Below are 25,686 nucleotides of genomic sequence, written 5' to 3'. Positions count from 1 at the left end.
CCGAGTCCAGCCATTTCAACCCTGTTCATTCTTACTTCACCCCACTCCTCCCTCCCCTATTCTATTTATAGATTATTTATTGTTCGCAACAAAATAAAGTGGAACCCTTGTTACCAGCAAGAAAGACCAGGCAGGCTCCTTTGGTCCCCTGCTTCCTCAGAACCTGGGAGGTGCGGGGGTGCCCCTTCTGCAGGCCCCAGAGGCCCCAGGACCCGCAGCTTCTCAAGCGGTCAGCACAGAACTGACCTCCGGCCCCCGGCCCTGTCAGGGAGCAGCCATCAGAAAGCCCCAATCTCAGGTGGGCCTTCTTAGGGTTCAGTGTCTCCTTTGGGCAAGTGCTTTAGAAGGTAACCCACACCCCAGGAGATTCTAGTTGTCTGTTAACTTTATTTTAATTGAAACGGAGGCATAACATGTCCTAGAAAAATAAAGATTTATGATACAAACTAGACACGGGGTCAGGGGTGCCCCAGGGGGGAGGGGGATCTTTGGTCTGGGGCTGGACGTGGTAGGGAGGGCTCTAGTCCAGGAGGAGCCTCAGCCGGGCCTCCCCACACACCTGCTCACTTTGCAGCAGGAAGGGCCCAGCCGGGAGGCTCGGTCAGGCTCCGGCACAGGACTGTCTGGCCTCCGCCCTCCGGCTCCAAGCGGTGGTGGAGCTATTAATAGTGTTTAAAGGAGTGACGGGAGAGGGCTCAAGGGGGTTGCCCATCCAGCCATGTGGCAGGGCTTTCAGCTCACAGCTAGTACCAGGTTGAGGGGGGCATAGCCCCCGAGTCAGGACCCCCAAACCTCCCCTATTCACTCGGGGCACAAAGCAAGGAGAGGGCTGTAACAGAGGAGGCCACTGATCCCGAGGACAGTGTCCCCAGGCAGGAGTGGACAGGGGTGAGTCCCCCGGCACCTGCAGGGCTTGGAGAGGTTCAGCGGCCGGGGAGCCGGGCATCTGGGACCGTAGTGTGTGGCATCTTCAGCTCGCAGCTATTGTGTGTGAGCGGCCCCCTCCTCCCGGGCCGTCCTGGATCTTGAGCACCATGGTCAGGAGAGGTGAGGAGGCCCGGCGGGGGTCACAGTTCCAGGGAATCTTCCACAGGCACCGACTGGAGCTGCGTCAGAACCTTCGGCTCGGCCTCCAGCCCCTCGTCCGCCTCACCCCCTGCCGCAGACCCCAGGAGCAGCCCCTCGGGGTCGGGGTCTGGCAGCCTCAGCACGGTGTGGGGGGCCTGCGTCCCCAGCCCCTTCTCTGCTTCCAGCAGCCCTTCTGTGCCGCCGCTCAGTTCCAGCCCTGCCGGCCAGATGGGCATGGCCGCAGGCGACAGCATGAGCCCTTCGGGTGGCGGTGCCGGGAAGCCCGGGAGGAGAGCCGAGGAATCCGCGAAGGGCAGGCTGGTGGCTGCTGCGGCAGTGGCGGGGCCGGGCGGTGGCTGTGGCGGCTGCTGTGCAGAAAGCGGGCCGAGGGCGTGGACGTCGGGGAGAGCGGGGCTGGGGGCCACCGGGAGGGCTCCTTCGGGCACCGAGATGGCCGCGTCTGGCTTCAGGGGCAGGGCCAGGCTGGGGGCAGGCGGGAGGACCTGGGAGACCAGCATGCTCGTGGGGAAGGTGGCGGTGAGGATGATCTTGCCCTGCTGGACGGCCACGCCCGTCACGATGGGGCTGCCGGACACCGGGTTGGCCAGGAGAAAGTTTCCTGTGGGGACGAGAGGTAGGCCAGGTGTGGGGGTGAAGACGACAACGCTCTGGGGAGCGGCATGGGGGGGCGGGGGGGGGACCAGCCAGAGGCCTCTCCGAGCCCCCCTGTGGGTGGCACTGGGGCTGTGGGGCCTGGGCCTCCTGCCACCACTTGACTCAGGTGGTGCCAGGGAGGGGCTGCCCACCTCCCAGAAGCCCCTGGCCGCACCCACCCCAAGGCCCGGCAAGGTGAGAGGTACCTGGCGCAGCGGCCGAAGGAAGCTGCAGGGCCGTCACGCCCACCCCGGAGTTTATCAGGTGCACGTTGGCAGGGCCCGCGGCGGCCGCCACCTTCACGGGGCTGCCCGGGCCGGCGGCTAACAGCTGCAGCGGCCCCACAGCCTGGGGCAGGGTCACCACCTGAGAGGTGGGCACCACCTGGGGCAGGTTCAACAGCGGGGAGGCGGGGCCCAGGCCTGCCGGGTACCCCGGCGGGGGAGAGAGCGGCACCACTTGGGGAGCAGCCACAGAAGGCACCGGTCCCGGGGGCAGGGGGAAGGTGGCAGCCGGTGGGGGCCCAGGCACCACTTGGGGCAGCGGCCCCGCGGCCTCCTCTGCAGGCGTCCCGGCAGCGGCCACCTGGGCCTCCTTGGTCTCGGGGGCCTCGGGCGGAGCCTCCTCTAGTCGAACCTCCCCGGTCTGCGGGTCCAGGACCAGGGAGGTCTTGCCCTCGCCGGCCCCCGGGGCACCGGGCTGCGGCGGAGGGGCGCCACTGCCGCCCGCCAGCAGCAGGGGGCCCAGGCTGGAGGCCTCCCCGAGGGCCAGGCTGTTGATGATGACGGGGCTCCCGTTCAGGAGCACGGCGGGGGAGCTGCCCGCCGCCAGGAAGCTCCCGTTCACCAGGATGGACGAGGAGGCGGGGCAGGGCGCGGGCGGGGCGGCCCCGGCCAGGAATAGAGAGCCCTGGGCGGGGGCCTCCGCGGCCACCGGAGCCACCCCCCTGTCCAGGTCCTCGGGGCTGCGGCTGGACTCGTCCTCCGTGGTGGGGTTCCCATCAGACTCGCTGGCCAGAGAAAGGACTGTGAGTTGTGGCCCCGATCGCCGGGGTTCCCCGCTGGCCAGCAAGCCCCCCGCCGCCCCACCTCCTCCCCAGGCCAATCTTTGGCAGCCAAAGGCTTCAGGGGGTCATAGACTCCCCCACCCAAGTCGGAGCCTCTGCAGTGGAGCACTGATCCTGCTCATAAAAGCTAAAGCGGGCGCCCCGGGAGGCTCCTCGCCCGGCCCCTCGGCCGCCCGGCGCCCCGGGGTGGGCTGAAAGCGGCCCAGCGCCGGCCGGGAGGGTGCGGAGGCTGCCGCCCGCTCAGTTCCCGGTGCCTCCCCCAGCCCCCCCGCCCGGGGCGTCAGAAAAGGGAGCGAGAGGCCGCCGCGCAGGGTGGGAGGGGAAGGGCTTGGGTTACAGGGAAACCGGAGCTGGGGAAGGTTCACGTTTCACAACAAAGACAGACGACGGACCACGCTGTTTGGGCCCAGAGGGGGGTTGGGGGGTGAGGAAGAGCCGCGGCCCAGAAAGGCTGAAGCCCCCACGCGGGGTGGGGGGCAAGGGCCCGGCCCCGGCCCCCGTTTTCTCAATGCCTCCGGCCCCCACCCCGCCCCAGCCACGAACACGGATGGGACAGGGGACGGAGCTCTGAGCGGAGCGGAGGGAAGAGGTTTCCCGGCCTCCGCGACAGGCGCGGTGGGGTCGGGGCGAGGGCCCGGGGCGCGCGCCCGCTCCGTCCACACGTCTCCCTCGCGCCCTGGGGGGCGCCCGAAGGTGTGAGCCGGAGGTGTCCCAGGAGCTCTGCGCGCGGACTCCAGCGGTGGGCATGGGGGGGGTAGCTGGTGGGTAGCGCGTCCCCGGGAAAGCGGGACCTGCGCCGCCCGGGTCCCCTCACCTCTTGCAAGGCGCGCCGCCGCCGCCCCCGGTCCGATCGCGCTGTCGCCGGTTCTTGAACCAGTTGCTGACCTGCGTGAGCGAGAGGCCGGTGAGCGTGGCCAGGCGGCGCTTCTCGTCCGGCGTAGGGTAGCGGTTGCCGCGATAGCAGGCCTTGAGCGCGGCGCGGGAGCGCTCCTTGAAGCAGTAGACGGTCTCCTCGCCGTCCCATATGGTCTTGGGCAGCGGGAACTTCTTGCGCAGACGGTACTTGTCCACTGCGCCCAGCGCGCGGCCGCGGGCCCGCTCGGCCTCGTGGTAGCGCGCGCGCAGGTAGAGGTCCTGCAGAAAGGCGTGGTGGGCGGCGGGGAAGGGGCGGCTCTCGAGCAGCCGGTAGAGCTCGGCGTACTCGCCCCGCTGGAAGGCCACCAGGGCCCGGGCGCGCAGCACCGGATCGCTGCCACGTAGGCGCTCGGCCGGGGGCAGCGCGCCCAGGAAGCGGCTCAAGCGGCCGGCGTGGCCCGCCTGTAGCAGCGCCTCGCAGACGCACGCCACCTGCTCGGGCGAGAAGCGGAGGCCCGTGGGCGGCTCGGCAGCGGCCTCGGGGGGCGACCCGGGGACGCCCGGGGATCCCGGGCCCTCCGCTCCCGCCGCCGCTTCGCCCGCCCCGGCCCCGGCCGCGGCCGCGGCCGCCGCCTCACCCTCGGCCGCCTGCAAAGTCTGCAGGAGCTGGCGCGCTTCCTCCTCCTCTTCTTCGGTCGCCGCCGCCGCCACCGCCTCCCCCCCGGCCGCCGGCCCCGCGCTCGGCTCCGCAGGCAAGGTAGCCATGTTTTGCAACTTTGGGAAGTTCCTCCCTCCTTCTCCTCCTCCCTCGGGCTTTCCCCAGCCCCCTCCCCCGCCGTCCCCCCTCTCCGCCCTCCCCTTCGCGCTCCCCGATCTTCTCCCCCGCCGACGACCCCGCGTCTCCAGCAGCAATGCAAGGCCCAGCTCTCCACTTGGGTCTCGGTGCCGGTGTCTGTGTGAGTGCCCGCCCCCCTCCCCGTCTCTCCGTGATTCTCCTTTTGTTTTCCCTCCGCCTCAGGCCGCGCTTTTTGCCTCCCCCCGCGTGTGCCTCAGGCTCAGGGCCTCAGTTTCCCCATCGGGACAACGGAGAAGGTAACGGGCCGTCCGGGAGGGCTAAGGGCGCGAAGCCACCTCCGCCCCGAGACTAAGCTTCTGCACGCCTCCGTCTCCAGAGTCCTCTGAAGGCCCCCCCACTCCCCATCTCGGCCTGCGCTCCGCCCCTCGGAATTCCCGGCTCCGCAGGGGGGCGGGTCTGGCAGGGAGAAGGGGCGGAGGGAAACGGGTTAGAAAGTTTGCAGCAACTTTTCTTGAGCAAGTCTCTGGAACCCAGGCGCGTGGCCCGCGCAGGCGCAGTGGGCGGAGGATGGCCGCGCGCGCAGGCGGCCCAGCCCCCTTCTTCCCGGCGAGCGGGTGGCACAGCTGGGCCACAGCTGGACAGGGGGCGGTGCCTCCCGGGGGCTCGCTAGCCCTCTCTTATTGGCCGGGGGCCGAGGCCACGCCCCTCGCCGTCCCCACCCCCACCCCCACCCCCGATTCGTCCGCTCGGCGTCCCCGAGAGCTTCCCGCCAGGCCATTGGCCGCCTCCACTCGCCTTCCGATTGGCCCACCGAGCAGCCTCCTTCCCGCAACGCAAAGAGAGCGGACACCGCGCAGTTCAGAGCTTTGGGCAGACGGGAGGGCCTTTTATTCGCGAGGATCGGGGGTGGGGTCCTAGGTGGGGAGAGACAATAAATACTGAGGAATGTCGGGGTCTCAGTGCATCCAAAACGTGGGTTAGGGCGCTGGGGTCCTGGAGCCTGTCAGCGGGTCGGGGGACAGACAGGTCAATAAATACCCAAACTGCCGAGGCGGGCAGGCGGAGCCTGCGGTGGCTCCGAGAGCAGCCTACGTGAGGAGGGCGCGGGAGTCCCCGAAAAAGCGGGGCTGGCAAAAGCACAAGGTTCCCGAGAGAGCGGGCTGAGCTCGCACTGGACGTTCGCCGCGGGAAGAGAACGTTCTTGGGACAGCAGGGCCTCGTGCACAAGGATTTGTGGTCTGCGAGCCGAGGGTGGCGGGGCAGGCAACACTGACGGCCCACCCCGGCCCTGTGCTGCCTCCTCTAGGTCGCAGTTTGCCCATCCGTGTCGGGGCTCGGCCAGGCCGTAGGAAGGAAGCGGCGTGCCATCCCCCCGGCAGCGGCTACGGCATTCCCGGTTACAAGCCTTCCAGAAGCCCCGTGCTCCGACCGCGGGCCCGGTTCCTCCCTCCCCGGCCGCCAGGGGGCAGGCCCGGATCACAGGGCTGGAGCTGGGGCGGAGACCCACGCTTGGAGCGGTGCGCACGGGGAGGCGGTGGGAGCGGCTTCTGGGCCGTGCGCAGGTCACCCAACCCTCCGGCTTGGGGCTCTAGGGTTCAGGGGGCGAAGGCGGCTCCCGGCTGGCGCCAGACCGGGGCGAGATGGTCGGCGCGGGCCACCAACCCAGTGCAGCCCAAGGCGGCGGCAGCAGCCAGAGCAACGGCGAACTGGAGCAGGGAACGCGCCTCCGATAGGTCAGGCTTAGGGACCTGCGGGCAAAGGGGCGGGATCAGGTACCCCGCGACGCAGCCCGCCGATTGGCTCCTGGGACTCGCCACGCCTCCGCCCGGAGGAGGGTCCACAGGCCTCTGCACTCCGCCCCGCCCCCGCGGGCAGCTGCGGTTGGTCCGCTGGCCAAGCCTTAAGTCTTGTCCGAACTCGCCACTGGCTGCTTCCTAGCGGCCTGTGCCGATTGGCTGCTCGGGCACCCTCCCTGCCCGCGGCGGGCCCCGCCCGACAGAGGCGCAGCTAAGCAGAGGCGGCTGGGGGTACGTGGAGCGAGGAGGGGGCGCGGCGGCGGCGGGCGTGAGCAGCCGGACGTACCCTGGCAGGGAGCAGCAGGTGGCGGCGGTGCATGGGGCCTGGCCCCACCAGCGGGCATTGGCCCCGAGCCACGGCCTGGGGGCCATCTAGCTGGAGAGAGAAGGGACAGGTGACCCGATCCGAGCCCAGCCCGGCCCGACCGCCCTCGGCAGGGGGCGAGAGACAGCGGAGGGAGTCGGGGAAGGAATCTAGGGAGATCCTAGAGGGGACCTGGTTGGAGGCCTGGACCGAGGGATATCTGGTAGACGTGGGGCTGAAGGGCGTCTGCCTCCTGGAGCCCCAAGAGATAGGGTGGTCCCTAAGCCTGGATGGGGTACGGGGTCTGCAGAGGGTCCAGCAGGCTTGATTCAGGGGTAAAAAGAGGGGTCTTACATGGGAAGGTGCATCCGTGGCCCGGGGACTGGGGACCCCCGTGACAGCTGGAAGGAGAAGAGAGAGGCATAGGGCGCGTGGAGGGATGGAGGAGGGCGGTGGCGCGGCGTGCCCCAGCCTGGGCCCCTCGCCCTCCCCCAGGTGTCCACACACGCCATGGGCCCACCTTCCCCCCGTTGCCCTCGGGAAAGGAGACGCATGAGGGACTCGCCTGCATCTGCCCCTGCCTGCAGCAGCTCCATCCTCTCCTGCAGCTGCTGGACGCGCGCCTCCAGGTCCTGGTTCCGGGCCTCGGCCTCCCGGAGCTGACTGTGGGGAGGTAAAGGCCGTGAGCACTCCGGGACGAGCGGGACAGGCTGCTGGCGGTAGAGACCAGCCCGGCGCCCCGACCCTGACCCTGACCTGGCAAAGTTTTGGTTAGCTGTGCGGATGGCCTCCAGCTCCTGGCTCAGGCTCTGCCGTGTGAGCACCTCCTCCTCCAGGGCCTCCTGGAGCTCCCGCAGCGTCACCTGGGTCACCTGGGCTTCCACCATGGCCGCTGCCGCCGCAGGAAAGGCCTCCGGAAGGGCCTCCGGAACCGCAGCTTCAGCCTGCGGGCGTGACCGCTTAGGGCTGCCTGTGGCTCCTGCGGCACCCAGGACCTGGGCTAGGATCCTCCCTTGTCCTTTAGAACTTTCTGGAACCCCACAGCTCCTGTGCTGACCCAGTTCTCCTCCTCCCCTAACCAACCGCAGCTCCTGTCCCTGTCTCCAGCCTTTGGTCCTGGCCCTTCCCACCCACCCTCCACCCAGGAACCAAAGGGCTGTTCCTAAAACTCTAGCTCAGCTTGTCCCTGTCCCTCTCCTTTCGGGCCCCTCAGCACCCTCAGGGCAAGGCCTGCCTCATCAAAAGGCCCTGTTTGGTTGTTTCCTGTGGGCCTCAGTCTCCCCTCCCCTCACCCTCCACCTCCCACTGCTCCTAGAACAAGTCACCTTACCACCCTGCTTTCCTGTTCCAGAATAAACCTTTGCCTTGAGGCTTTGTCTGCTGACCAGAGGGTATGTTTCTTCCCATGGGCAATCCTCCTCCTCCTCCTCCTCCTCCTCCTGTGGAGTGCCCTCCTCCCCCACACAATGACTTGTTCTAATTTCTTCATAGCGATCATTTCTGACTGAAGTAATTTTGTCTCTACTGTTTTCTGTCCCCTTCTGTCAAGTGAGCCCCAAGAGGGCTTAGCACTCCACAGCACACAAGACCCTGGAAGCCCTTGCCTGCTTTCCGGTTTGTCCCTGACTGGCCTTCTCCTTCAAAAAGACTCACCGTTTCCTCTGGTGGGGACATTGGGGGCTCCGGGCTGGGCGCTTGCACAGGTGGCTCAGGCAATGGCTCGGCCTCCAGTTCCATGGCCGTGGGGCCTAGGACCTCCTCGTCCCTGGAGAGAGGAACAGGGCCAGGGGATGGAGAGCTGGGCCCCCTGGGGATGTTGCCCATCCCCTGGGTTCAGAGCCAGGACTCCCTCTCCTGTGGTCATGGGAGAGCCAGACCCTGAAGACCCCCTAGTGTGAGGGGAGAGGGGCAGAGAGAAAGGGACAAGTTGCCAGGTTGGTGTGACAAGTCCCCTTCTTGTTAGTAAAGGCCTGCCACTCACGTGGCCTCATGCCCCTGGGAGCCAGCCTCTCTGCACCTTCTGGCAGATCCTGGGGTCCAGACACCCATGCTTTGGGGTCTGCTCATCTCTCTCCATTGGACCTTTGCGGACTCCTCTCCTTAGGACGTCAGGACAGGGAGGAGGACCCCACCCACCTCTAGCCACCTCCAAAGACATGGTATTTAGATTGGGTGTGGGACCCCAGGACAATGATTCTAGTCATCAGCACCCCAACCCCTGCCATACCCAGCTGCTGGGAAGGGGTCACAACCTCTCCAGGAATATGAAATTGCAGTAAAAGTGGATGTCCCCTCCGGCCCAGGGCTCCCTCCCGTGTAAACAGGTCAAAGGCCCGATCATGAGCCTGGGTGCTCACCGAGACCAAGCCGAAGCTGTTCATCCAGCCTGGGTTATAACAGAGAAGCCAGATCAACTGACTCCTGCCCCGCCCCGTGAGAATACTGCCCAGTGGCTCACGCTTTCATTCATTCAGAATAAGAAGTGGCATTTGCTATACACTGTCCAGTAACAAAACAGACTAGAACACAGCACGTTCTCACAGTTGTCAGGTATGAGTGCGCATATGTGAGCCAAGGACCATCGTTGATGGTGGGCTTCCTCTTCCTTGTCCAAATGTTCTAATTTACTTGTGCAAGCAAGGTATTGTTTGTATAATTAATGTTTCTAAAAGGCTTGTGGTTATACGAGTGGTTTGTATTCCTTTAAGAGTGACTTAAAAAAATTCTTATTTTTGAAATTCTTATTTTCTAAGATTCTGAGAATTCTGATTCCCATGACTGTACTAGAAATCAAAAAGTGGAAGGTTGGAAGCTTCTGGAAGGCTGAGTCTGTGGCTCTGAGGCTTTACAACTGAATCTGTAATTTTACATTACTTATAGTCTGAGATTTTAAGGTCCTACACCTCTGGAGTCCTAATAGTCCTGGGTCCCAAGGCAGTCAAGTTCCAAGACTGATCCTGCAATTCCACTGGGTGTTGCCACTCCTCACAGGCTGCCCAGGGGCAGTGCCTACCTGAGGGCCATGCAGGAGTAGGAGTAGCCCACAAATGGCAGGTGGACTCCCAGTGGCATGCCTTCCCGCATGTCAGACAGCGTCTCCTGTGCAAGAGAAACACAGATGTGGAGTGACCGGTGCTTGTCAGGGCTGGTCCCCTGCCCCTCACCCCACCCCGCTTGGAGCCTATCTGAAGTGGCCCCTCCCTCATTTTCTTTCAATATATCCTGTAACTTCCCTCGGGACACTCTCCACACTGTAATCATATACTTCTCTAGGCTGTAAGTGGATGAGGGTGGGACCAGGACTGGCTCGGTCCCTGTGTGTCCCCAGCAGCACCCAGCACAAGGCACCCAAGCTGAACACACACAGGATAGCTTGTATCACAATTGAGAGAAGGTCTAAGAGAGATTTCTCCACAAAACGGTGCTTTTCTGCCTCTCACTTCTCATCGCTCCAGGTCCCAGCTCAAATAACACCTCCTCCAGGAAGCCCTCCAAAACTTTCCATGCTGAATCCAGGAGCCCCACCCCCTGCATTCCCCCATCTCATCTCTGAATTCTCTGGGGAGTTATTGGGGACTAGTCTATGTTCCCCACTAGACTGTGAACCCAGGTCATCGCTGGGTTCCCAGCGCGGGGCAGGTCACAGAACAGGTGCTCTGAGAGAGGAATGATTTCAAGACCCAAGGAGATGGGTACTATTCTAACCCCAACCTTATGGGTGAGGGATGGAGGGGGGATACCCTCTGCCCAGCAGGGGTTGCAGGTACCTACCCCGCCCCCGCTCACCATGGCAGTGAGCCCATCTTCCACCACATCGAAGTTGCACGTGTCAGTGGCACCCTCAAAATCCGGCGTAAAAGGGGGCACGCTGTCTCGGAGACCGTCCCAGTCAAGGCCAAAGAAAAAAGGATGATTCTGGAAATCACCTGCTCCGTCCCGGCCCAGCCGCGTCTCAGGGGGACACAGCAGTTGCTGGATGAGGTCTCGAGCCTCCTCAGGGACCCCCGCATCGACCAGCGGCAGAGACAGGTGCTCCTGCACGAGGGAGAGGGAAGGCAGGGGACGTAAGCCCGGCAGTACATGCGGAGGGAGATCAGGGGTTTCTCTGGCCGTGCTCACCTTATAGTGCACGATCTTGCCGTAGGTCTCAGCCGTGGAGTCGGCGTAGAAGGGCGTCTGCCCGTAGAACATCTCATAGGCGAACACTCCCAGCGCCCACCAGTCACACTCCGGCCCATAGCTGCCCATCCCAGGCCCACCGCCTACGGCCTGCAGGATCTCGGGGGACAAGTAGTCCGGGGTGCCCACAGCCACCAGTGACCTCACCTGAGCCAAAAGGTCCACAGCTGGGCTCGGCCCGCGCCTCCTAGCCACGCCCCGACTGCTTGGTCCCTCCCCTGGCCTGTTCTAACCCCGAGCCTCTCGCCCTCTTCCCCCCTCCACATCTGATGGGGCCCCCACCCTAACTACCTGTGCGCCTCAGCCCTGCCCCCGCACTCTGCACTTCCGGTCCCCCCACCTGAGCCCACTCCTCACTGGGGGCCCCCTCCACATCTGATGGGGCCCCCACCCTAACTACCTGTGCGCCTCAGCCCTGCCCCCGCACTCTGCACTTCCGGTCCCCCCACCTGAGCCCACTCCTCACTGGGGGCCCGAGTTGCCTGAAGCGGGGCACCGCTCACCGTTCCGTCTGCCCGCAACTTGAGGCAGGAGCCGAAGTCGGCCAAACGGATGTGGCCACACCGGTCTAGTAGGATGTTGTCGGGTTTGATGTCCCTGCGCAAACGGAAGGTGAGGGGGAAAAGTGAGCCTCTCCCATCCATCTCACCAGGCTCCACCCCTGCAGGCCCCACGGCCTAGGGTCCTCCCCTCTTAGGGAGACCCTGCTCTCCAATCGTGGCCTCTCAGGGCCCTACCCCTCAACCCCCCTTAGGGATTCTGAACCCCACTCCTCGGATCCTATTCCCAGTGGACCAATGAGGTCTCCCCCCGGGGCCGCCCCCTCTGGGCTCCAACCTCTGCGGTACCCTGCCCCCCCACCCCCGTGCAACTTCTGCTTTCCCTCTCTGGGCCCCGCCCCCCAGTCCCCACCCCTCAGCCCCTGCGGCGCCCACCTGTGTACATAGCCCAGCCGGTGCACTGAGTCTATGGCCATGACAATCTCGGCCAGATAGAAGCGCGCCATTTCGGCCGGGATCCGCTCCCCAAACTTGCTCAGCAGCGTTAGCAGGTCCCCGCCCACGTAGTACTCCATGACCAGGTACTGGCAGGGGACGTGTCATGGGGGGTCAGTCGCACCCCTCGGCACTGACGGCTGACAGCCCGGGACAAAGACTGCCGCAGATGCCCCATCCCTGGGCAGAGATCCCGCAACCCCAGCTCCTAGAGAGCCCAAGAAATCTCCCAGGCCAAATCAGAGACACACACACACACCCCAAACCTAATTCTCCCAGGATGTCACTAGACAGGGAAAGGGGAAAAAGCCCATAGAGTTCCCAGTGGCCAAAGTACAGAGGCTAGATACCCTGCCCAGGGCCCCCCATATAGATTGTAGAGAGTTAGCCCAGTCCAGGTAAGAGATCCTCCCCCCCGACAGTGGCATCTTTACAGGATTCCCCAGAATCAGTCCGGGAAAAGAACAGTAAAGGACATCTCCCATCCCAGGAAAGGAAAACCAATTCCCACCACACCCAGAGACACCCGCAGCCATTTGGAGGCAGCTCCCAAAGCCTAGAACTTCCTCTCCCTGAATCCGCCTGGTTCACTATCAGCCTCACTGACAGCCTCAGGGTTCACTGACAGCCTCAGGACTAGGTCGGTCTCCCTAGTCCCCCCTGGCCTGAGGCTCACCAAGTAGTTCTCGTCCTGGAAGGCGAAGTGCAGCTCCGTGATCCAGCGCCGGTCCCCGTTCACCAACACGTCCCTCTCTTCGCGGAAGCACGACACCTGCGGGGCACCCAGAGGCACTTAAGTGGCAGGGAGCGGGAGCTAGGGTGGGTAATCCTAGCGCCCTGCACATCCAGCCCGGCCCTCACCTCGCCTCTCTTCAGCATGTCCCATTTATTCATGATCTTCATCGCATACACCTGGCCCGTCTGCTTCATCTTCACCACCGCTACCTGAAGGCCGAAACGGGGTGACTGGGGGGGCGGAGATGGCAGGGGCAATCCCCGGGCTCGTAGGAATTTTTCTCCGCCCCTGACACAACCAAGTCCTGGCCCCGCCCCACGGCTAACGCCACGCCCAGCGACCTCAAGCCCCGCCCCCGCCCAGCTGGTGTAGGCTTTCTCAACTCGGTCATTCATCAATTTCTAAGGTCCCGCCCCAAACCCCTGGGTTCCGCCCACAGCACGGAAAGTCGAGTCGCCTGCTCCGCGGGCCTGCAGCCGCCACTCCAGGCTCACCTCGCTGAACGCCCCGCGTCCGATCACCTTCAGAATCTCGAAGTCATCCCTCTGCAGTCGGGCCTCCTTAAGCCTCGCCGCGATGGGCTCCACTGGGGGGCGGGGGAGGTGAGAACCGAGGCTAACTGGGACTGACCCGGGAGACAGGAGGACGTCCCACCCCCTGCCCCTCAGTCTCCTCCACCCCCTCCCTCGGTCTCCTCTGTCCCTCATTTTCTCTTCTCTGTGCCTCTCCTGGGACTGTCAGCCTCCCAAGGGCTTCCCCACAAAAACACTAGGTGAGGTTTGGGGGACCCCAAACTGCCCTCCTACAGAAAAATGTGGGATGCCTGAGGAACTCCTTTAGGGGAAGCGCACTGGACAGGAGGGACTCTAGTGGGTGCAGGTGGAGAGCGCGGGCTCTGGGAAAGGGAGGCTCTGAAGAAAGGAAGATAGTAAGCCAGTCCTCAGGCTGCCCCCCCCACCCCGTTTCAGGCCCCACCCCTACTCTCGCGGGAGTGGGAGCGCCAGACAGGCCCCCCACCCCAGGGTTCTCAATCTGTCTCTGATCCTGTCCTGGAACATTCAGTTTAGTCCAGTACCTCCAGGTCTATTTAGATGCTAGTGGCTTTGGATCACACTTTGGGAAACACTAGATTTGGGGGTGGGGCCCCGGAAGAAACAGGAGAGGAAGACAAAGGCAGCATGGACCCAAATTCCGGGCTCTAGTGCATTCGCTCCATCCTCAACTCCAGGAAGTGGGCTTCTCTAGTTGCCCCTCATTTGCGGGTGGGGAGATCAGGGCTGAGATGGGGTGAAGAGAGTAGCCCGAAGTCCTACAGCTAGGAATGTTCAAGAGGGCAGGTAGCGGGGGCGGAGGAGAGACCCAGCCACAGGGAGAGGGAGGCCCGGGAGGTGGTGGGGGACTTAGGGGGGCAGGACAGAGAGAGGGAGGGGTTCGGGGGAGAGTAAGGGGAGACAGAGTGGGCCTATGGCAGGTTCCGGGAGAGTGGGCCGGCAGGGAAGAACCAGCCAGGGCCCAGGAACGGGGGAGGGAGGAGACAGCCAAGATGTTGAGCCCTTTTAAGGCAGCAGGAACCCGGGCCCCCTCCCCCTCCCCAGCAGCCTGACAGGGGAGGGGCCGCAGGATGCTTCTCCGGCCACAAAAGGAGTGCTCCTTAAGGGAGAGCCAGACCCCTGTCCCACGCTCTGGCCTCAGTTTACCCTGCTAGCTCAACTTCATGCTCTGCAAAGTCAGGGCTGAGAGAGTTACTAAGGGCTGGGGGAGGTGGGAAGAAAGTTCTTCCAGGGGCTGAATGGCCTGGCCTTTGGTCTCCACCTTCCTATCTGAGAAATGGGAGGGACAGGAGCGGGGCCTGATCAGAGAGATGAACACAAGAAACGAGGAAGAAGGAAAGGGCAGGAAGGCAGAGACATACAGAGCCCAAGGACCAAGAGCAAGCCACCGAGGCATGAACCAGTGCAGGGGCAGAGTGTCAGAGTGTCAGAGAGACAGAAAACCAAGTGAGCCTGAGTCCCTGGGGGGAGAGGGTGAGGGCAGACAAGGCCAGAGGCTGAGGTGGAAGCATCTTCCCTCCAGACCAGTCTCCAGGGAAAGACCTGGCCAGGAGGGACTTTGTGGGAGAGTTGGAAGGTCAGAAATCAGGAGAATGGGGGCCCTAGGATGCTGGAAGGAGTCAAGGCTGCCCCGTGCAGACAAGAGAGAACAACCAGGGCTGGGGTGGAAAGTGGGTACACCCAGAGGAACCCTAAACTATTTCTCCTCCATCCAGGGGGTGGGGGTGCTGGGTAGCGCCTGTCTGCAGAGCTGGTTCTCCCCCAGGGCCTGAGTCACCGCACCCTCCCAGTGCCTGGGCACCTGTTGGGGCAGCTGGAGAGGCTGGCGCCAAACACCTGCCCATTGGCCGCGCCCCTGGCAGCTGCCCCATGCCGTCCCTTCCGCCTGCCCCAGTGCTCTCGGAAACCAGGGTGGAGGGCCATGGGGCCCATTTTGGTGGTGGGCGGGGGGGGGGGTCCTGGCATGTCCCTACGCCTAGACTTTGGGGAGGGGGCACAGGAGGACCATGGGAGGCTGTGCCCAGTCCAGCCTGACCCACGGCTCCCAGGTCATGGTTCTGAGTCACGGCTGCCCTAGCCTCTGCTGACCCCAACCAGCCCTGCCAGGGTGCACAGGGGTAGGGGCATGGCAACCCTGGGACCCAGGCCAAGTTTTGGGCTCCTGAATGGGAGGCTCTCCCACGTCCATCTTGCCCCCAACTATCAGCCACTGTGCCCTGCCCCCACGCCCCCCCAACCTGGGGCACCCATGCAGGCAGGCACTCACCCCACTGCAAGAAGTCGGCCACATACTTGTCCTGGGCCAGGTCGGAGGCACCCAGCTCCTGGTGGACGCCCAGGAGAAGGTCGAGCAGGGGCTCCAGCCCCAGGAAGCCAGGGTCCAGCACCAGCTGCTGGAGCCGCCTCAGCCGCACCTCGGCTGACATGTCGGCCAGGCAGCACCATGGCCCCCTCCCCGGGCCAGGGGCTCGGGGTCTTCCCGTTATGGGGCCTGGCAGCCCCTGTCCAGGCCTTGGGGCTCTGGCTGCATGTCTGCCTGTCCCCAGCTGTCCCCTGGGCCTCTCTGGCCACTTCTCGGCTGCTGCTGAGGCCTCCTCCCCTTCTCCCCACCCCTGGGTACGGCCCCCTCCCGCCTCCCAGCCTTAACCCCTCATGAGCCAGGCCCCCCAATTCCCTCCCCTCCGGGGCCCCTCAGAAAGCTTCAGTGTGAGATGGGGGTGGAGAACTTCAACTCTTGCACTATGCCTGCCCCCCAAAAAAAGGCGGAGCACAGCGGAAGCTACAGGTGTGGCAGATGCCAAAGATGAGCCCTCCCATTCTGAGGGGGCCAATTGAGGTTCAGGAGGATTGTGTAACACCCCTCTCAAGCCCTGGAATTGGGGTGGGGGAGAAAGGGGTGAGGCCTGGGAAGGGGGGGCAGGAGGCCAGGGGAGCTTCGCGGGTGACTCAGCCGCAGATTCAGACTTTGGGACGGTTTAAATTTAGCCCTCAGGCCCTCTGCTTTACACTGACTTTTTTTTGGCAGGAGGTGGGGAAGGGGTGGTGAGAGAATTGGGAAGGGAGGCCCTCAGGAGCCAGGACCAGGGGTGACCCGCTGGCCGAAGCCTCGGGGGGAGGCAAAGGAGCCCCCAAAATAGCTCCTTGGACCCAGGCCGCACAGCCACATTCCTGCCCAGGCTAGGATTAGAAACAGAAACATTTCGGGGGGTGGAGGGCAGAGCGGGAAGACACCACTCCCTGCAGCTCCGGAGAGCCAGGCTTGAGGGCTTTTTGTTCTCTGTAGGGCTGGACAGTGCTGGGGTGGGGGCGACCGGACCACGGTCTCCAGCTGGCTCTGGACGCCTGCACCCTGGGGGCCAGGAGGCCTGGAGGCAGCAGGAGGCCAGGAGTTCTGCACACTCTGGGCACCTCGCGAGTTACCTGGGGGACCCATCTGGGCAGACCCCCACCCCACCTCCTGAACTGACCAGTCTGGCACTTTCAAACAACTGGGAAGGGGGCCCTGGGGGCACTCTTTCCTCCGTTTGTGTGTCCGTCCTTCTCAGTACCCAGGCCATACGAGCAGTGTGCCAGGAGTGCGAGCAGTGTGCCAGGAGTGCGTCCCTCCCTGGTCTTCAGTTGTTCCTGCATTAGAATAGACCTGGGCGGGCGCTGGGCTGGGGAGAGGCTGGGCCCAACTCTTGCTTTGGTTGAAGCAGCTGGATTCTACGACTGCTGTGAAAGTGCACGCATGCACACTCCCTCCACACCTCCCAGAAGGGAACAGAGACACTGTGAAAACAGGGAACTTTAGTATAAATAAGAGGTCCTGGGGGACAGGGAGGGCCCCAAGGGGCTTCCATAATTTAACACTCTTCAAAAGCACAAACAACAGCAGGGGCAGGGTGGGGGCCAGGGCAGGGGTGGGCCACCCCCACCCTGCCCACAGGATGAGGGGCACATTGCAGAGCTTGTGGGTGGGGAGCTTCTCCCCCAGGAGTGACCAGTCACATGCTGGGGACAGGGAGGAGGCGAACACTGATGTTTCAGAGGAAGGGGTCATTGTACTTGGCAGTGGGTGGGGACAAGGCTGAGGCCACACGGGCCACTACATCCCCCCAAGTGTCTGGGCCAGTCTGGGGGGCCCTCTGACCCCCATATTTGTGCAGGGCAAGGGACTGGAGCAGTCCATCCATCATGGTTAGTCTTGTTAATACATTGATCCGTGAGGTCAGCGGGAGGGTTATGGCTAGGAGGCAGGGAACATGGGTGAGGAACCCCAACATCCATGGCTTCACACCACTGTGCCACTCGGGGAGTTGCCTGGTTGGGAGGAGATGCCCTGGGGAAGACGAGAGGGGAGACAGGAGGGTTAGAGGCCACCTGGGGCTCCCATCAGTCCCCCAGGGAGGGAGCCAGCCAGGAGTTCCCAAGGCGGCTGCCACCTGGCCTTGCCCTTCAGTCCACCCAAGCACCCCCAGAGGCCGAGCCCCGCCCCCAGGCCACTGCTCTAGAAAACTCCCATCTCCACTAGCTTCCCTGGCCCCACAGGTGGTATTCTCAGACAATAATTGAAGTCCTCAGCTGGTCCTGAGCAGAAAGGATAGGGTAGGGGTGGAGAGGATGGGGATAACTTGGGGCTCTTTCTGACTTGGGGGTTACAGGGAGAGAACTCGGGGACGATCCTACCTCTACCACTGACTTGCTGGGTGACCTGGGCCAACTTCCTTCCCCTGTCTGGGCCTCGGCCTCCTCGTCTGTGGACTAGGGAGATAGAGGGGTCTCTTTCAGGACTCACCAGACTCCCCAAATCCCAACGACCCTGCCTCTGAGACTGTGTTAGAAAGTTCTAAGGATTCAAGGCCCTACAGTTCTGAAACCACTTTCTGAGGGAACCAAGCCTCGGCCCTCAGACCTAGCATCTTGGGTGTACAAGCCCAAACCCCGCAGAGCTGAGCCACCTGAGACAAGAGCTCCAAAGATGGAAGGTGCCAGGCCTGTGCTTCCCCTACTGGAATCTTCCCCACCTTCCTGAAGCCCATGGCTACTCCAGGAGATGGATACATCCACCCACCACCCACCTTTCAGGCTCCCTAAGAGGTGACGGAGGTCAGCGAGGAGCGGTGACTTGCCCAGGGTCACAGAGGGAGCAGCACTGGAACCCAAGCTGGGATTCCACAAGCTGTGACTCCAGTGGACGGGCTTAGATCCAGAGTCTGAGATCCAGACCAGAAAGTGGGCCCACAGACTCAGTGTTGCCCACAGAATTTGACCCGCATTCAAGGGTTTCACAATTCAAAAATCCTATTTCCAGGAGAAACACAGATCTGGCTTTGAGTGACAAGTGATAAGACCTGCCTGTGCTGGGTCCACTGGCTGCCCTTCAGATAGCTGGCCATGGTCGTCACCACTCCCAGCTGTCTCTTCCACCCAAGCCTCTCTCTGCTGCCATGGAGAGTTCTAAAAGCCCACTACTCTAAGATCTGAGAAGTCTTGCTCTAGGACACTGGAGATTTCCCTGGCTTCCCCTCATCCCTCAGGGCTAAAGGCTATGGCTGTGACAGGCCCCCCTGCCAATGCCTGCCTCTTCCTGGGCCCCAGGGGGGCTGACGTGGGGCCACTCACCGCCTTGCCCGGCCGGGCCCAGGTACAGATGAGGCCCTCCTGGCAGGCGGTGATGATGCAGTCCTCCAGGAAGAGGAGGACCGTGAGGCGCTCCTGGGCGATCTTCTTGCACACGAGGGGCTCGAGCAGTGGCACCTCGTGGATGCGCGGGCACAGCGCAGTGCCCAGCACCTTGGCTGGGTCCAGCCGGCTGCGGGGGGTGGGGCCGCTGGGCTTGTCCCCCCCGCCGCTGCCCCCACTGCCACCCCGGCTGATGTTGCCCAGGCTATGGTAGCGCTTGTGCTCTTTCTCCGACCCCCGGTCCCGCCGCTCCTGCAGTGTGAGTGTGGCGAAGCGGCCGATGCTGAACGGTGTGCCCGGCTCCGTGGCGGTGCCGGGGCCACCTGCCTTGCCGCTGCCCGCCGGGTGTGGGAGGCTGTTGGAGCGGGACAGTGAGCGGGGCAGGGGGCCGGGGCCTGGCTCGGCACCCCGGGAGCTGCTGGCGGCGGGAGGTGTGGTGCCAGGCGTGCCAGGGAGGGTACGGGTACGGGCCAGGGGCGGGTGCGGGTAAAGCACGTCTTCGGTGAGGTCCCACAGGCAGAACTGTGTGTCCTGGCCAGCAGAGCCGAAGCGGTAGGTGATGGGGCCGGCTTTGGGCAGTGGGGAGAGGGGGGCTCCCCCACCTGAGCCCGTGCCCCCCGCGTCGGGCTCCTCTTCCTCCTCGCCACTCCGCTCACCGTCACCGCTGGCCGCCGCTGCCTCCTCGGCCCTTGTGGTATAGGGGTCAAAGGCCACAGCATTGACCCAGGACTTGTGGCCGTGGCCTCGAGCCACCACACGGCCCTCAGCAAAGGACCACACGGTGACCAGGTCATCTTCACCACCTGTCACGACATAGCGCCCATCTGGGCTCCAGCACACACACAGCAGGCCCCCAAAGTAGCTCTTCATGAGCCCCCGCAGGAGCATGGAGTCGAAGTGGAAGACGCGCAGGCAGCCATCCTGGCTAACGCAGGCCAGGTGCCGGCCGTCGGGCGAGAAGGCAAACTCGTTGAGGGGCCCCTCGCCCACTGCCCATTTGGCCAGAGGGTTGCGGGGCGCCTTGCTCTTGGCAGCGTAGACGGCAAAGCCCTCGCCCTGCTTCAGCAGGCTGTACTGGGGCGGGGCCGAGGCGCAGGGGTGGCTGACATTGTACAGGTACAGGTGGCCGCTGGCGTGTGAGGCCAGGAACAGGCTCTCTGACTCAGGCAGCCACTTCAGATATGTCACCTTGGTCTTGTCGATCAGCCGCTGCCAGGAGAGACAGTGGGGGTCGGGGAAGGCAGTCTGCTCCTGGCAGACCTCCTCCCCGACCTGGCTCCCCGAAACGGCCCTCACACATGGCCTGGACCTCCTCGGAGAGGGCCCCCACACTGAGGGAAAGGATGGACACCAGGCCAAAGGAATGCCAAGGAAGCAGGGCTGCCTATGAAGCAGTCACAGGGAGTTCTACAGAGAGCCTTGTTGTCCCGTCTTCAGTATGGGGACAGTCCTGCCTTCCAGAGAACCCTCCTCATCTAACTATGTCCACTGTCTTTACTGTGTCAGGCTTCAGCAAGAGATCAATTCACAGAACATCAGCTCCCCCAAAGAAGGGATCTTTATCAGTGTGGCCCACTGGTCTAGCCCCAGAGCACAGACCTGTGCACACAGGAGGTGCCTATGATTTGCTGGACACAAGAGTGACAGCCCCACCTGCCAGCTGCTCATGTGCCTCTGCTCCTTTCCCCCCCACAACCCATATCCAATCCTCCGCTAATACTCAGAACCTGCCCTCTTTTCTCCCTGCCCCCCAATCTACTTCAACCACCCCTGCACTGGCCTAACTGGCCACCACCGCCACTCTGTTGCCAGACAGATGCTGTTAAAAGGTAAGCTGGCTCCAGGCACTCTAACAACACTAACCAATGGCAGCTGTTCTCAAGCAGGGTTCCAGAGAGAACTGAGCCTTGAAGCTCCTTGGCACCCACTGTACACAACGAATTAACTTCTTCCCCAGGCATCTAAGTTGCTTCTCATTCTTGGGAACGTTTGAAAATAATCAAATTGGGGCACCCGGGTGGTTCAATCTGTTAAGCATCTGCTTTTGGCTCGGGTCATGATCTTAGGGTCCTGAGATCAAGCCCCACATCGGGCTCCCTGCTCAGCAAGAAGCCTGCTTCTCCCTCTGCCCCTCATCTCACTTGTGCTCTCTCTCAAATAAATAAAATCTTAAAGAATCAAACGATTTCTGTGTTTTCTGGCTAAAATGAACTCTGGTCAAGAAAGGATCTGAAAGCCAAGGTTTTTCCATGACCCTCCAGACCCTCCACAGGCAAGTCTCTCCCAGTTATTTCTCAGGACCCAACTACCACCCTCCCCTCCATAACTGCTCTGGCCACACAGCCTTTCTGCTGTCCTGCTTCCAGGCTTTGGTCCTAGCTGTTTCCTTTACTCAGAATGTCCTCCCCTGATAACTTTCTTGCCTCCTTCAGGTCTTTATTTCAATGCCATCCCCGAGTAAAGCCTTTCCTGACCAGCCTACTTAATTTAAACCTCACCAAGCACTCTACATCTCCCTTCCCTGCTGGATTCTTCTCTGGCACTCACCACCTTCTGACATACAGCATAATTAACTTGGTAACTGTCTGCTCCTCCAGCTAGATGAAGGCCCCACAAAGGCAGGGCCCTCTGTTTTGTTCACTAAGATGTGAGATTCCCGTACTTAGAATAACACCTGGCACAGGACAAACGCTCGATAAGTATTTTGTGAATGGATGAGCTAGGGCATTTTTAATCCATTTACTGTTGTTGCCCTCGATCCCTTCTGCCATTTGTACATTCTGTATACTGAGAACACCTCCTCCGAATGGAGAGAAGACAGAGGACAAGAGCAGCCCTCACCCACGGATAAGATCGTTCCTCAGCATGTCCTTTGGCACCAGGTCTAGCCAGGACTGCGTGATCTCCACGTATGAATTCATAATAACAGTCCTGTGAGGCAGGGATGAGAATCCCATTTTGCAGAGAAGTAAAACTGAGGCTCAGGAGGGACAGTCACCTCTCCAAACACCACACAGTGAGTAAACGGTGCCGTAAGGATTTGACTCCAATGCCCGAGGGCCCAGAATTTGAAGACCAAGAACTCTGACTTCAAACAAGTCTCAACTAGTAACTGGTCTCCGGTGTCTCCCCTGCAGCATGGGCACAATCCCTAACTCAAGGATGAACACAAAGGAGTAATGTGTTCACAAAGGGCTAACAGCGCAGGCCCCAAGCACAGCAGGTGCCACCGTCATTACTCGCTATCATGCTAGCTGCTTTCTGTGAACCCGCACCATCTGTCAGTTTGTCCGGTCTCTCCTGTATCCTGCCCCTCTCAGGCCTCTGCAGCTCCCCAGGCAGCTGCAGTCTCATGGCAATGGTGTGTGGGTGGTGAATGGGGAGGGGGAGCCGATATAAGCCCTGGGGCCCATAATCACCTCTTCGTTGAACAGCTTGCTGGTGTCCTTCTTGATGAGATCCAGGTACTGCACCTGGCCGGCTGAGAACCCCACCAGTAGGGAGATGGTCTCTGTGGCAGCAGTGAACTGGTTGAAGTCATGGCAGGTGGGCTGGGTGCCCTTATAGATCCGCTTGTCAATTGGCTTGTTGAGGTCAATGGACTTGAGCAATGGGAGAAAAGGAGTTAACAGCTTTTACCACTGAGAAGAAGGAAGAGGGTGTTGAGGTTGGGGGAAACCACTAAGAGGAAGCAGGGTGAAATCCCTGAGTGAAGCGGGTAGGTGGGTGGGTGAGTGGGCAACCACAGACAGGAAGGGGGACCCAAATCATAAAGCCAGTAAAAACAGGCAGGAAGGTTCCCCCCTCCTCCACCCCATATGAGACCACAGTGCATCCCCCCAAAGTTGGACCCCCTAACTTTAGGGACACCCTTGCATGCAATATCAAGGCTGGGGTCCCCACAGTCCCTGAGCTCCAATTTCTTTCCAGTCCTGGCCCATAAACTCAGCAGCTCCCTTGGATCTTAGCAATTCAATATTCCAAGCTCTCCAAAACACAGGGTCACCCCAATCCCCAGGACTTTAAGGCCTCACATCCTAGGATTCTCCTTACTTTGGAGTCCCTAAATCTCAGGACTCCTATTACAGTTTGTGGATGCATTAAATCTCATGGTCCTCCACATTTTTGGTCCTTCATCACCTCAGGGTTCTCAGGATCTCCATCACTTTTGGGGACCACCATAACCTCCAGGGGTCTCATTTTCTTGGGGACTTCCATCACTCGAGAGACACCCATCACATCTGAGGATGTCCCCTTAGGGCTCTTATCACTCCCAAGCTCCCCATCAGCTCAGAGACTCTCATTCTCTCCAGGACCCCCATGATCTCCAGGACCCCTGCAGGATCTCCATCACCTCTAAATGCACCATCAATTCCACAATTATTCTCCCTCTGGGGTCCCAAAGTTTCAAGATCCCCTCCTAACACCTCTGGACTTGCAAAATCCCTGGGCTTTCCATCACTTTCAAGCTTGCATCACCTCATGATTCCCTATCACCTGCAGATTCCCTACCACTCAGAACCATGGAGGATCCCATACCACTTCCGAATCTCTCCAAAATACCACTCCAGAAGCCCTACACATAACCAGAGGGCCTCCCAAATTCCCACCACCTTTTAGAGTTTTGCAATACCTCGGGGCACCCATCCCCCTGGGAGGTCCGTCACATCGAGGATGCCTATCTCAGAACCCCATATCAATTCAGGGACTCTCCTATCACTTCTGGATCACCTCAAGGGGCCCTATCCTCTCTGCCAGCACCGAGGCCACCACGATGCAGGCCGCTCACCCGTTGGCTCCCGCGTCGGCAGCAGCCCGGGTAGAAATAGAGCTCGCGGCCCAAGTTGAAGCAGACGCGGTCTCCTCCGGCACCGAGCCCCGCGGGCGTGGCGGGCGGTTCCCCGGCCCCGGCGCTGTCGGGCTCCCCGAGGCGCACGAGGCTGAGGCGCACGGCCGGCAGCGCGGGCCCTGGCCCCGGGCCTGCGGGCGGCGGGGACGGCGCGGAGCCCGCGGCGCCGGGGCCGGAGGAGGAGGCAGGGCCGGGCGGGGGCTGCGGCGGCTGGGGCGGCGCCGGGGTCTGGGCGGAAGCCGGACCCGACCTGCGAGCGGCGCCATCGCCGGGGAGCAGCTTGTAGAAGCCCTCGCGGGTGCGGAACTGCGACTTGATTTCCGCGCAGTCCCCCATGGCGGCGCCGGGGCCCGAGCCGCCCTCCGCGCCGCCCGCCGCCATCTTGGGCGCCCCCCCCCCCAGCCCGGGCCCCGCCGCTGCCGGACCGCCGCCCGCCGCCGGGCCCCCTGCCGGAAGCCGCGGGCCCGCGCCGGAAGGGGTGGGGCGGTCACCCGGGCGACGCCTCTTCGATTGGCAACAGGATCTGAAGGCGGGATGAGCTCCGGTTGTCGCTCGGGTAACGGTTCGGGGGGTAGGGGGCGGGGCGAAAGGTGGGCGTGGCGTTTGTGCCCGCGTCCGACGTGTGGTTGGCTGGGGGGCGCGGCCCGGAGGGAAAATGGGCGGGGTCATGGAAAAGCACAAATCCCTAGCAACTGGCGCCCTGGGAACCGTTTGCCTAGCAACGGAGGGACCCTCAAGAGATGGCCTGGTTCATAACCTGGCTTTGCCATCACGACACAGACGACCCCAGTGGTTCCAGTGCCGCCTTAGACTCCCAACATACACCTTCCTGACCTTCAGTGTTTCCCACTGACGTCTTAAAATCCCCGACAGGCGACAGCATCTCCAGACGTTCCTCCCCACCCTTGATGATACCCCAAATCCCGATGATCTCCAGCGTCTCCATAAAACTCCAAGGACTTCATCCAACCTACTACCAATTAACGTTAACCCCAAACATTTCCACATTTCCCACCAGCCTCCGGTGTGTATCTCCATGACTTCACTATCTTCAACAGTCTCACTTGGTCCTCCAACACCCTCTTCTGACTCCAGAGTTTTCATGGGTCCCCACAATGCCTGCATGTCCTGATTAGTAATCCCAAAAGCTCTTGCTGATCCCACGAGCCTCCGCTGATCGACAGTGCCCCTCACTTCTGAAGCCACCCTGCCCCAACACAGAACCTCTTTGACCCATTCTTAGTGGTCTCTCAGATTTCTCACCGGAAGGTGCCAGAGGCATCTCACACTCAACAAGTCCCACAATGAAGCTGACATCTTTCTGCAAATCCTGCTCCTCTCCTGTATCCCCCCACCTGAGAGCTCACACTGTTATGCCCCCAGTCACCCAGGCTGCAGACCTCCCTAGATCTGTATCGTCTCCCTTCACCCCCTGCTTCCGGACCCCAAGTCTTTTTCATTCTGTCACTTGAAGTCCTCTTTTCCAGTCCCTTTCTCTGCATAGCCCTGGTCCAAAGTCCTCCTCTCTTGCTCGGGCCATCTCAGCATCAGCCTTGTCTCTGCTTCCCCAGACTCTCCTCCTGCCCTTCTATGTACATTCCACTTGGCATCTAGAAAAGTCTTTCTAATGCATGAATGTGACTGGGGCCTTCCCTTGCTCCAAGCCCATCTGTGGCTCCCTACTGTTCTCAGGGCAAAGTAAAGCCCTGAGTGATCTGCTCCAGCCAATCTCTCTTTCCAACATCATCACTCACCACTATCTCCTCACATCATGTCCAAACATGGAGATTTCGGAAATGACATCAATACAACTCTCTCTTGCTCTTGGGTCCTTGCACATGCTGTTCCCTCTGCTTGGAATGCTCTTCTTCACTCTGTCCTTGACCCTTCGAGAGTCAGCTCAGGAGCTCTGTCAGTCCTTTGGGCTCCCACATCTCTGCTTTGTCACTGCTGGAGGATGTGTCCATCTTTCCTGCAGAATGTGAGCCTCAGGAAAGTAGAGCTGGGGCTCCTTGGCCACCTCTGTGTCCCCAGTGCAGGGCTAAGCTAACCAAAAGCCCTTCAATAGCTGTTTGATGGCCAGATGAAGGAAGAAATGAAACAGAGAGACTCTGCTGGGCCATGTCTGTTCCCAAGAGAGCCCATAGCCCTGACTTGGAGGCCATGTCAACGA

The 25,686-nt window shown here is 62.0% G+C and overlaps 3 protein-coding genes across 9 annotated transcripts; all 3 read right to left on the bottom strand.

The window, feature by feature from the left end:
- Positions 1 to 373: 373 nt before the first annotated feature.
- On the bottom strand, positions 374 to 4,408 carry SIX5 (SIX homeobox 5). The gene is made up of 3 exons (XM_055311038.1): positions 3,603 to 4,408; positions 1,929 to 2,731; positions 374 to 1,687 (listed from the first exon to the last, which is right to left on the bottom strand). The coding sequence occupies exons 1-3, from the start codon at positions 4,406 to 4,408 to the stop codon at positions 1,068 to 1,070; spliced, it is 2,229 nt and encodes a 742-aa protein (XP_055167013.1). The 3' UTR covers positions 374 to 1,067.
- Positions 4,409 to 5,198: 790 nt separating this feature from the next.
- On the bottom strand, positions 5,199 to 15,579 carry DMPK (DM1 protein kinase). Of its 7 annotated transcripts, none has more exons than XM_055311041.1 (15): positions 15,267 to 15,579; positions 12,944 to 13,035; positions 12,575 to 12,658; positions 12,390 to 12,485; positions 11,654 to 11,802; positions 11,222 to 11,315; positions 10,659 to 10,865; positions 10,326 to 10,574; positions 9,553 to 9,638; positions 8,193 to 8,304; positions 7,296 to 7,483; positions 7,060 to 7,202; positions 6,894 to 6,940; positions 6,522 to 6,607; positions 5,199 to 6,187 (listed from the first exon to the last, which is right to left on the bottom strand). In XM_055311041.1, exons 1-15 carry the CDS (start codon positions 15,424 to 15,426, stop codon positions 6,028 to 6,030), a joined length of 1,953 nt encoding a protein of 650 aa, XP_055167016.1. In that variant the 5' UTR covers positions 15,427 to 15,579; the 3' UTR covers positions 5,199 to 6,027. The 7 variants fall into 7 exon arrangements, with proteins under 7 accessions (XP_055167016.1, XP_055167015.1, XP_055167014.1 ...); XM_055311040.1 differs by having other exon boundaries at positions 5,200 to 6,187; positions 6,522 to 6,611; positions 10,311 to 10,574; XM_055311039.1 differs by having other exon boundaries at positions 5,200 to 6,187; positions 10,311 to 10,574.
- Positions 15,580 to 16,769: 1,190 nt separating this feature from the next.
- DMWD (DM1 locus, WD repeat containing) lies at positions 16,770 to 23,968 on the bottom strand. The gene is made up of 5 exons (XM_055311813.1): positions 23,454 to 23,968; positions 22,084 to 22,266; positions 18,605 to 19,873; positions 17,669 to 17,743; positions 16,770 to 17,321 (listed from the first exon to the last, which is right to left on the bottom strand). Exons 1-5 carry the CDS (start codon positions 23,892 to 23,894, stop codon positions 17,274 to 17,276), a joined length of 2,016 nt encoding a protein of 671 aa, XP_055167788.1. The 5' UTR covers positions 23,895 to 23,968; the 3' UTR covers positions 16,770 to 17,273.
- Between the last annotated feature and the right edge of the window lie 1,718 nt (positions 23,969 to 25,686).

Source organism: Nyctereutes procyonoides, unplaced genomic scaffold (assembly GCF_905146905.1).
Source record: "Nyctereutes procyonoides isolate TBG_1078 unplaced genomic scaffold, NYPRO_anot_genome, whole genome shotgun sequence".
Classification (NCBI taxonomy): domain Eukaryota; kingdom Metazoa; phylum Chordata; class Mammalia; order Carnivora; family Canidae; genus Nyctereutes; species Nyctereutes procyonoides.
The sequence above is the reverse complement of the archived record's forward strand: the minus strand, read 5'-3'. Positions and strand labels throughout refer to the sequence as shown.